General features: G+C 31.2%; 1 protein-coding gene across 1 annotated transcript in view; it reads left to right on the top strand.

Moving 5' to 3' along the window:
- The window catches only part of Apoltp (Apolipoprotein lipid transfer particle), a 2,496,658-nt gene that overhangs the window by 212,019 nt on the left and 2,272,458 nt on the right, over nucleotides 1-12,181 (top strand). Inside the window, exon 4 of the mRNA XM_089596186.1 lies at nucleotides 2,202-2,518. Within this exon, the coding sequence (XP_089452312.1) occupies nucleotides 2,202-2,518 (317 nt within the window). The remainder of the gene's footprint in view (nucleotides 1-2,201; nucleotides 2,519-12,181) is intronic.

Genomic DNA, 12,181 nt, shown 5'->3' with positions numbered 1-12,181 from the left:
AGCAAGTTTAAATTCTTCGTTAATCATTAAAAAAATTAGTGCTCTGGAAATTAAAGTATCTAAGAAGGGAATGAATTTGTTGTTTTCTTGTCTAAGTGTGAGCTAGATCATCAAATGAAAGTTTTTGAAGAGCTTATTCTTGAGAATTATTGTTAGTTATATACAAGCAGTTATTTATATATCTTATATAAGTAAGAATAAGTAAGAATAGACTAATCACATCTTGAAACAATGGGTGGCTCAAGTGACTCGAGTACTGTTTCGACAATCCACTGGGAGCACAAACTTCCCATTGGTGTGCCACAAATCTGACGATATGTTCTATGATTAGATGTCAAATAGTTGGAATTAGTTAAAAAGTCTTAACAGTTTGAGATTTTTTTATTTGTACCCAAAAGGTTTACAAGAGAGTCAAATTTGCTGCTAATAAACCCGCTGTAAGTGAAGAAGGCAATTTGGTATAAAGTAATTCCACATTAAATGAGACTAAGAAAAAACCACAGACTAAGAACAATTAGTTGATGAAGTCACTGACGCACCTCATAGGAGTACTCAATTGAATACTGTGATCCTAAAGAAAATTTGTTAAAAAGACACAGAAACACTTATCCCAACTACATAGACTTCGGAAGTACCATAATCTTTAAAGTTAACCTGTAAGGTTACAAAAAAATTAATTGTCTGCGATCCATAGTAAAAGCCAGCATGGCAGGTAAAAATGGACAAAGACCCATTTCATGTTTTTTTGATGCATTATAACCTATTAATTTGGCTTTTCTCAAACAAACATAGTTTTAAATCATAGTCTTGCAATTTTGGTTTATTAAACTATAAAAAGCAATTGTTCGTGACAAGTACATTGATTGGTTGTGGCAGTACACTGCAGATATGATGATATCTCATCGTCCTCTAGTGCTAGAGAAAAAATCTTTCAGATACATTTCACTCACAATTGCTGAAGAGGTAAAATAGTTCTCGTTATCACTATAAATGGCGTATCGCAAAGAAGTACCTGGCTCTCAGTTTGTTGTTAACATGAGACGACGCGACGTTGCTAGACCTTTGGTAGGAATGGTGTCGTGCAAACGTCGTGGTAAGAAAGTCCTGGCTGCATGGTACTAGTATCCCACAGTGGAAAAGAATAAAAGGATTCAAATAGAAATAAAGTGTGGATTATACCAAAGACTTCTCATCTTGAACCTTGCAGTAAGTACTTATCGTTTTCATTAGTTTAGAACAGTGTACATGTGTGTGCCCTCAATCAGTTGTCCCTGATATCGCCCTTAATTTTAGAGTCTACTTGAGTTTTTTTACTGCAGTTGTGTCAATATCGTACATTTAAACATCGTGCAAAAAGTAATAGTGCAAAAATAAAAATATGAATTCTGAGACCATCGCCTGAGTAGTGTACTAGATTAGAAAGTTTACTTTAGTTAACGATAATATATACTCCATTATTACAATATTAGTTTGTCGTATTCTTGCAGCTGCCTCTAAGAGCGTTCATAACAGTTTGTAATTAAAATAGCTATTTCTTTTTAGTAATATAAAGTTTTTTCCATCCTTCACCAAAACTACAACTTTTTTCTGCGATTTCAGGAATAAAACTTCTATAGAATCTCTTTCACTGCTTATTTAAAAAGCCTCCCACCTCTTCTTCACAAAAATTGTCTTCTATGCTTCAGGGCAGGATAGCAATAACGCAGATAATAGCAAAATGCATTTAAATAATCAATCAATGCGATCTTCTACACAGCAGAAGCGTGTTACATTTCATTTTTGAGAGTACGGGGGAAAAAGTAGCAATAGAGTTATGAATAAAAATTCGCTAAATTTCACTTAAAACTTGTAACAGTTCTCGAACCATTGATTTAAGTAGGGATCAAATAGTAAGTCATAAGTTCGATATTCAATAAGGATAAAAATCTTACTACTTTTTCAAAAAATCAAAATTTGACTTAATTTCTATTATAAGTTTTGTATTTATGACTTATCATTCATGATGTATACTTTATGTTGAAAAAAAATGTTTTCTTCATCACAAAAATTATCTACAGAATACATCACTCATAAGTAGGGCTGTAACGCAAGTTCAAATTGTAAGAGTATTACAAATTCATTAAAATGTATCACATTAAAAAAAAATAAATTCAATAGTTATCATTTTTCACATTAATTCAAATTATATAAATTTTGTACAGGTGTTCTCAAGCTTACTCCTTATAGCAGAACTACCAAATAATCCACGCAAAGAAAAAGATGCTGAGGACGATAATTTCGCGTATTTCCAAAGGACTTATTTACTATATAGTCATGCCAAATCATTACGAACTATTCATGGAGAACTAAAAATAGTTAGAGATCTCCTAAAAACGATGTGTATCCTTGGACCACCACAAGAATTACACGAGAATTTCTCGGAAACTTATACAAGTTTTATTTATGCAGCTCGTTTATTAGACTATCAGGGTCTGTTACAACTTTTTTATCGCGCACAAGGTATATGTAAGACTGGAAGGTAAAGAGAAGTTTTACACATTTTACACTTAATAAAAACTTGAAAAATCCATTTTTTTCCAAGCTTTTAAGAAATTTAGAAAATTTTTTTATATTTTAAAATTCTATCGTAGATGAACTAGGAGGGATGATACCACCATACCGATGTAGTGGGTACAATTAGTTGCCATACTTGATCGATTACGTACCCGATTTTAGCAATCTGCAATGATTTGCGGCGATGTATGAACTTTTTTTAAAAGTACTTTACAACGTTTTAAACAGAAAAAATAGTTATGCCATCATTGTAGCCTGCATCATCCTTGCAAATGAGTTTTCTGAAATGATGCTTTTTAATAGTATATGAATCGATACTGCACTAACAATTTAAAACGCTCTTATTTGCAAAAAGGACAAATCATAACAAAGTATAATACTACTTTACATGTTTAATTGTATTTTACTGTTTGTAAACAAGTAGGTTAACGCTGTGTTTTACTTTTATTCTACGTTTATTATCCAGTAGTCCTTACTTGTTATGTTACTACATTATACGTGCTTTGCTTGACTGTTTGTTGAACTTTTTTAATTCTATAAAGGCTTCCATCACCTGTAACAATATATTTTTTAGTGTCATTATTTACAGTTAATGATATAGTAGTTGAATGTCATCATTTGAAACTCAATGTTGACAAATACGTCACAAAGAAAACGGTGGCGATAATGTTTCAGAAAGACCATCAGCAGTAAGTCCCCAAAAAGTGTTTTGATTCGTGTGTGAATCAAGTAAGGTAGATGTGTTAAGATTTTGGACAACTATCTAATAAAAGTGTATGCACTAACTTCCATTGTAACACCAGTGAGATTTGAACTCATGAACGTTAAATTGCCAAACACTGATTGAGATCTTATACAGTATCACGTTATGTGTAGACAATCGTTTAATGCTTTGCAAAAAAGTCGTAGAGACCTTTACTGTAACACTGCTGCATGCCACATCAACTAGCCATCTTGTATCAGTTACACTTTATCCAAATTTCTTGACTCACCAAAATTTGTACACGTTTGCAAAGTACATTGCCCGTGAAAAGTGACAAAGCTACATTTCAAATATTAAGGGCAAGAAAGCCAATTTTTAAATAATTAGACAAGAAGGTAACTTTTCAGTCTACTTGCCAAAAAGGTAACTTTTATAATTATTTCGGAAAAAGGTTGCTTTTTAAGTTAGAAGGTAAAAAAGTTACTTATCCAAAGAAATGTTTTTTCTCCATATTTGAGTTAGGGGTACTGGTTGTACTTTTTAATACTATACCATATTTTTGTTTGAAAGTTAGTACCTCTCAATCAGTAACAATCAAGAAGAATCTTTTTAGGTTCAATGTATTTTGGCGTTTTGGGTGGTATCTAAGAAATTTTGAAAAATGATTTGGAAAAAATAAGAATAAAAGGTTTTAGTGCTACTAAGTTTTACCTAAAAGATAGTATCAAATAGCTGTACAGTTATGCGGTAATGATAAAAAAAACAGAGATGCAATTATTTTCTTAATTAGGTAAAAATTACTTTACATAGTACTTCATTGAAAAATGACAATAAGAGAATAAAAAAAACCAAGACTTACAATATTTAGATCTAACAAAGATAGGGTAATTGTAAAATTCGTTTGCTGATTATTATAATGAAATTACCATATAATTTTTATACCATTGCGAAATAGAGTTAGCATAGTTACTAAATTAACAGTTAGTTTTCTGTTAAACTATTATGTACTATTTATTAACTAGAATGTTTGTAAAGTAATAAATTATAAGTATACAATATGAATCATACATATAAAATACATCATTTATTATTCATATTACCTATACATGTGAATATGTATGTACATACACATATGTATGTACATACAGCGTATAGAATATATACTACGTCAATATGAATGTGATATGTATGAAACTACGTATTGATCGTAAGGACCATTACTAAACAGTACAAAAATTAATTGCATTACATAAGAAGAACAAAAGATAAAAAAATAACAAAAAAAGGTAATATTTTTTAAATAATTCAGTCAGATTAGGTGCGACATCTCATGTCATATACCTTACATTTATTAATTCGAAACACAAAGTTTTCTTTTTAGAATGTAAAAGACAAAATCTCACGAACCTCTTAACATAAAGCAGTACACCTGTTTCTGCAATCGCGTGACATATAAATTACTTCTTTCGAAACAAGCTACCATCGCTCAAACTCGGACTACGCGTGTAACCTCCAACAATCTTATACAATGCGCATCCTACTACATCAATTCATAGTTGTTCATCCAATAATGTGAATAACAAACAATTTTTTCATTTTTTACTGCATATCTCCGCAAGAAAAATCATATACAGTTTTGACATCAACTTACTTAATGTAAAATCCGAAAGATCAGCAGTTTTTACCATTAATTCCTGTGAAATTATTGCATCACACCTGTGCTCATGTCAATCAATAGTAATTAGTTTAAGCTCTGATTGGTCGTTCAGATCCCCAATCTAACGTATCTTTCTTAAAAGCAAGAGTATAAAAACTCCTTAAAATTGAACTTTTTTGTTTCATCAAGTGCTCCAATGTAACTATAAAGGTTGATGGGTGAGTTCTGTTGTGTTTTTTAAGCGGATGTTATACTTAGTTTAGTGGTTAAGCTGCATAATAGAAGCATGCATTTCACGCAAATGTAAGACTTATTTCGGTGACTAAGCTGAGTGAGAACGTTCAAGCAAATCAGGCCACTGTTAACTCACCTAAAAAAAAAATAAAAAAAAACAAAAAAGAATGGACCATCGACTTGGCTCCTAACGTTAAAAGCAGTGGCTGAATTGTTGTCATCGCCACGAGTACTCTTGTGTAGGATTAGGATCATCGTTGGGATCAACCTTGTAAGATCTTTCGACTGCATGAGCGCAAGCAGCGGTTAACCAATGATCATAGAAGAAAATTTAGGTGAGAAAAACTATAAATTGTACAAAATTGTAAATGCGAATCTTGAAACTTTCTAATTCATACTATTTTTATAATCGTTTATTTTCAGTTTTTCGAAAATTTTGAAATCATCAAATAAGAAATAACTTGGTTGTTAATAAAATTTACTTTCTCAATTCAAAAATTTTTGAATAACTTAAGTATTCAAAATAGTTTGAAATTCAGGATTCTAACTGATAGATACTCAGTTCTTTTGTTGATAAATGAATTAAATATCATGAAAAACTTGGATGGACAATGTATGGCAAAGACTGTGACGAGGACGTTAGATAAAAAAATGAATTAGATATGCTAGTATTGCATTACATAAGATATAAATTTAAACAGTAGGTTAACGCCAGCTCGAGTATGACACATTAACACTACTGTATACGTATTATTCGGTGTACTGTATACGTATTATTAAACCTAACACCAGAACAATGAGTTAACGATTTAAAAAGAAAAGTTCATGTAACTAAAAGCGAATAAAGCCTTAACTATAAGAACTATAAGAACTATTTAAAGGCACACTGTTCTCCGTCTAAAACTTACGCTTAATATATCACCAACATCAATAATCCTCAGGTAAAACAAAAAAAAACTGCTCGCGATTCTCATGAGAGAATCTTTAAACTCATTAATCAAGTTGATAGATCAGCAAAAATAATGGCAGCTTTGAACAACATTACTGAACCCAAACAACCTGAATCCCAGTTATATCTAAAAACTGTTGGCCATGAAGCATTCATGTGGGGCTTACCCAATAGATTTAAGGCTGACATGATGTTAAACATATCAAAAACCTCAGTGCCTTATAGGTAGCTTTAGAAGCAGAATTAGTTGAAAAAATATTATACCATAAAACTCGCGCTACCATGTTACATCAGAGTTTATGTATGTACCTTGCTCAGCAGTTGCAGTGCAATTGCGGTAATGTATCTTATTATGACAACCCTAATGGCACAAAAAAATTCCTGGCAACGTGTAATCCAGACGAAAAAATGGTATAACAACCATCACTTTAATATTAAAATAACGATACCACTGATTGATAAGTGTTGCAAAAATCAAATGAAACGCAATCCTATTAACTCGTAAAATTTTTTGAGCGACTTGCCTCATCCAAGCTTACTACAGGGTACATTTGGGAACTTGTCTACTTTTAAAATGAATGATCACCCCTGTACTAGCAAAAATGATCAGACATTACTAGAATCATGAAATGACACTAGATTCTACTGAAGGTCAAATTCCTTTAATAATCAACAAAATTTCAGACCAAATTCTCCTAAACCAGGCCATCCTTACAGCTGGAACAGTGCTGCATTTGTGGAATCGAGTGTCCATTGCAATAAATATTGGCAATGCACCAATAGTGAGACTTTAAATTTTAGAATTAAATGAAAAAAAAAAACACTTTTATCATAAATACAGAAGCTGACGTCGATGCTATAAAAATACCCTTATTCCTACCACATGTTATTTTTAATACTAATACAAAAATAACTTTTACTGTTTTAACTTCTGAAAATATCAAAACCTTATAAATAACTTTAAATTTATTGAATAAAAATCATGTGTCTCACGTTTTATCACAAGAAACACCCTTAAGTGAGACAGAAATATTAGAAAATTGATTTCTAGCTAACTAAAGAGCCAGAAAAAAACAACAAGAAATAGCAAACCAGAGTCAACCAAAGAAAATTTTCAGAGCTTAAAAACTCAATCTTATGATTCACTAGACTATTTCAATGACTCTGAAAATTCTATAGAAGCAAAAAGCTTTCTAATAAGATTAAAATTACCTATTAGACACTTCAAAGCTCTATCTACGGTAATAGGAGACAATGTTGATACTGTATGGATTATTATGGAATATGTTGTGGAAGAGCCTAATGTTTTTACTGTTCAATAAGAAAATAGCAAAGAAGCTAGAGAGAAAGAAAAAATGCATGGTAGTTTACCCAATACACCTTTTTTTCAAGTGCTAAGCAGTGGGACACATTAATAAAACAGCTTTACGCCTTAAAGCAGTTACTTGACACTGTCTACTCATCTTACAGCCACATTCCAAAATTTAGAATAGCAATAAAATGCTGAACTCAGTAACTGAAACACTTGTAAAGAAAGCACTATAATGAGACCTTTGATAAGATCAGAAAGTAATCGCATCTTAATATAAGGCACACGAGAGTGTTTAACATATGCAAGAGACCACTGTGCAACATTTATTTTGGCTGCCTTGACACCTAATCTTAATAACAAGAAATCGTTAGATTTAAATTATATTTTTAAATACGAACTAAATATAACGAAACCACAGGTATTCTAAATCACAGGAATTAGTAACCTGTTCAGTTGTTAAAAAAAAAAAAAAAAATTTTTTATTGCTTCAAGATATTCACTCGCGTTTAGAAGATTGAGCAAAAGCAATAGAAAAAATAAACATAAAAAACATTGAGAATATCCAGAAAGGGTCGAATAATCGACAGTCTGCCCAGAAAAATTTTACCTGAAGCAATTCACGAAAAAATTAGGCATGTAAACAATAAAATAACTGTATGTTTTGGTATATGTGCTTATTTATTAGACGAAATGAGACAACAAAAATTAATAGAATGCCACAACAGTCCCAGTGGGCGTAGAGGCATGACTGAAACTTATACGAAAATATGAGGATTGTATGACTGCAAAGATATGAGAAAAGATAGTGAAAATTTTACACAAAAATAATAAATTTGCCAAGAAGAAAAATTAACACAGATGAAAACAAAAGAATATATGACATTAACTGATACTCTAGCTGAAGTTTCATAAAAATAGCCCTTGATACTGTAGGACTGTTAGTAACAACAATCTTTGAAAATAAACATATAATTACTATACATTGTTTATTTTCAAAATACTGTGTAGCAGTAACTATACCTGACATCCAAGCTATCGCACTCGTAGACGCTCTGGAAAGACATTTCATAGCGTTGTATGGAGTGCCATAAATAGTACTCAGCAATAACGAAATGAGTTTTCGAAATAATATACTAACAAATTTAGCCAAAATTTTCGGTTTTAACCTTATGACTACTACACCTTACCATCCCGATCTAACGGTTCACTGAAACGTAGCTCGTAAGCTTATTAAAAACAAAAAATACAATTGAATAGGACTAAAATAAGATTTTACCTTTTGCTATACATGAAAACAATACATCACTTCATACAGCTACCTGATTTACACTAAATAAATGAGTATACGGCAAGAAAGCATGCCTACCAAATCCATGTCTAATCAAAATCAAATGCAGTCTTACAATAGTTATCCTATTGAGTTGATCCGTTGTTTAAGAGACATGTATAAATAACATGATAAGCGTATGTAATGTAAACGTAAAAGTAAACAAATTTATAATAAACATGCTGGACCTCAGAATTTAATAGTTAGTATGTTAGCTCACGCAATAAAGATCCTTGAAAAGAAAAATTAGACAAATATTACGTTATCATTTTCGAAACCACTAATATAAATAAAAGTGATAACGACGTATCACTTACATCGGAAAATACCTAAATAATTATCAAATATTTTGATAAAGTAAAACGCTGTTACAAATGAGATTTTCCTTATGTTTTAGGAATCTCAACAACTTAACGAGATGATTCTTAGACTACTCACAATGGGATTCATTTCAACAAAAGAACTCTAAGCACATTCAATGGATCACCCACCTTCGAAAAGCTTTAATGAAAATCAAGAAATTTTTAATAATACTAAAATTTATTATGAGTACCAGAATGAAATTCTCTTCACACAGACACAATTGACGATAACCGTGTGTTTGGATCATAAAAATCTAAAAAATTGTAATGAAGAATTAAGTTTTCAAATGTACGATTTATCAAACCACTGCCGTAAACAGCTTTATACGAACCAATGCGAAAATAAATACCTTTATCACACTTAAGACAATTACTTAAGAACATTAATTTCTTATAATTTAATAAATGATATTTTTTCTTACCAACCATGAAAGTCTTTGACTTATTCATAACCAAGTCTCACAGTATAAAAGAAAGGATCGCTCCTCTCGAACTCGTGGGATGGATGTCTAAGAAAATTTTTGGATCAATGGACGCAGATGATAGAGAAAAATTGCTTTTAAATAAAACCATTTTTTTAAGAATAAAAAATATTTTTGTTCTTGTCGCAAGCCAATCATGCAATATACGATCAAAATTAGAAACGTTTCACAAGGAAATAAAGCGAACAATAGTCAACAAATTAAAACTTCCACAACAGATACGGAAATTAACCAAAAATACCACGTATTTATCAGAATAGAAAAAAATTGATACAATCTCATAATCAATGATCATATGGATTTTACATTCTTAGGAATTCTTACATTATATATTGCAATCCTATTAAACATTAATTAATGCAATGAAAATCACTAACAAGGATAATCTCTTTGCCCTTCTACTTTTGTTGGAACAATTGGATCAAATCGTAAAAGAAATTTACTTATTTAGTAACAGGTATTCTCTTCTTATAGATGGAGCACAAATCACCATCGCTAAATTAAAAAGCTTCTTTCGTATAACAGCTATAATTAATGGCGGACAATTATCTAGTAATAATTACATTTTCCTTAATCGAAACCGACAAATATGGCACGTACAGAATGCACTTACTACCCAGGCCACAAAATATACATAAAAACTTGCAAGGTAACATCAGTAGTCAGCCCAAAACAGACTTTTTAATTATAAATCACTATCAAGGAAATTATTTTTTAGCTGATAAAGACTCCATAAATAAATGTATACACTATAGTCAATTTCTATTACGTAAATTTACCTATGCACTAACGGAAGAAGTCGACAATGCTACTTGCAAATTTCTCCTTTTTTCAAAACCGACAGAAGAGTTCCTAAGAAAATGTGAAATTATGTTATGTTATTTAGAAAAATCCTAGTGGACTTAGTTTAATGACACTTAAAAATAACTGTATTCAACTAGAGATCGTTTCTTACTTCGTTTAATTTGTTATGATGATCATCGCCAAGAATTGACACTTAAGGGTACCGGAATTCTAACATTAAGTGGGCAATGCACATCACATTTCCATATTGTCTACCTAAATGGGATAAGCTGAGCAAAACTAAATTATACCTACACACACAAACCTGAGTTAGCTCTGAATCTATAAATACTATTATCTCAAGATGTACTTTCTCATCCGATGAACAACGCACTTGATTTAGAGGACATAGAGCAAATAGTAGTTAAAAAATGGGCTGGTTAAAATGACGACCTGTTAGTATAAGATATTAAAGAAAAACAAAGAGAAACTACAAACCACAGAAGAAAAAAGTCCCTAGCAGAAATTCATCTTTCTACAGCATTCGGGCCAATTTTAATTATTGTAAACATCATAATTATAACTCATTAAATATGCTTAAGTTGTTCACATACAGTTAGAAACCAAAAAACTCGCACAATGGATTGTCCAATATCCCTTAATGTAAGACAACGAGTCGAAGAGCTCAAGATTTTTGCAATCTCAGCAAGACCTTAAACACAACTAATACTTATTCAAAGAATGCACCGTTCATAAATTCAGAAAAGGTCAACGCTCATGTATGAAACGGTAAAATATCACCCACGAGCGGACCTAATAAATTATCCATACGAGGATTGTAGTAGACTTACGTACACAAATCTACATTTTTTTTATCTTTCTTTTACCCCTCTTTATGTATTGCAGACAATTAATTCCTTATAGATATTTGTTAACCAGAAACCACAAGAAATTCACCTAACAGATAAAGAAGAGAAGAGAGCAATAATAGTTTATGGAAATAAAAAATGCAAATTATAGTTATATCAAAAATAATATCATTGTACATACAAAAAAAAAAGATAACAAAATACTTGTACTATGGGTTATAGAGGATCTGGATAGTAGAAAAAAACTAATTTAAAATTGTACAAATCGCTCATTAAAGAAAACAGTATATTTGACACTGGATACTTCTTTTTTTATACATTATTGATTCAATTTTTTGTTGTTTCTTTTTTTTTGCTCTTCAGCTGGGTTACATACCCATACCAAGTATTCTCCAATACAAAAAAAATGGCATAATACAACGACAGTCCAAGCTCTCGAGATGTGTTAAATATAACTCTAGTGGAGGTGAATAATGAGTTAAGATTGTATACGTTCTTCCCAGGATCTTGACCAACCTTAGCCAACTCTAATGAAAGACGTCGCTCACATACTTCTTGGCTTCACCCTGTCTTTTAAACCTATACAACAAAATATTAAATCTATGATTATTAACAAAATTGCTTAATCGATTTAAATTGATATCACATTATTTAAAAAATTATACCTTAAGTGGCAAAATTCTCTTTATCAGGAGAAAATCCGTTAAAATTGAACCACCCTCAGCCTCATAATAAAATAATCACTGCAACCCATAATACCACTCCTTGATTCTACGACCCGTACCTCCTTAGATACAATAGCACAATTGAAGCCTTACATTATCCTATCCCGATTCCACCATACATTGCACCGATCAGATCTCGGCATGCAAAAAGTTTCCATTATCTACAAAAAAAAAAAAAAAAAAAAACAATTAATACCCATAAATCAACTACAACAACAAAAATTG

Source organism: Copidosoma floridanum, unplaced genomic scaffold (genome assembly GCF_036245765.1).
Source record: "Copidosoma floridanum isolate Cflo_tuat_1 unplaced genomic scaffold, Cflo_Japanese_pri ptg000004l, whole genome shotgun sequence".
Classification (NCBI taxonomy): Eukaryota; Metazoa; Arthropoda; class Insecta; order Hymenoptera; family Encyrtidae; genus Copidosoma; species Copidosoma floridanum.
This window is presented reverse-complemented; position numbering and strand designations above follow the sequence as displayed.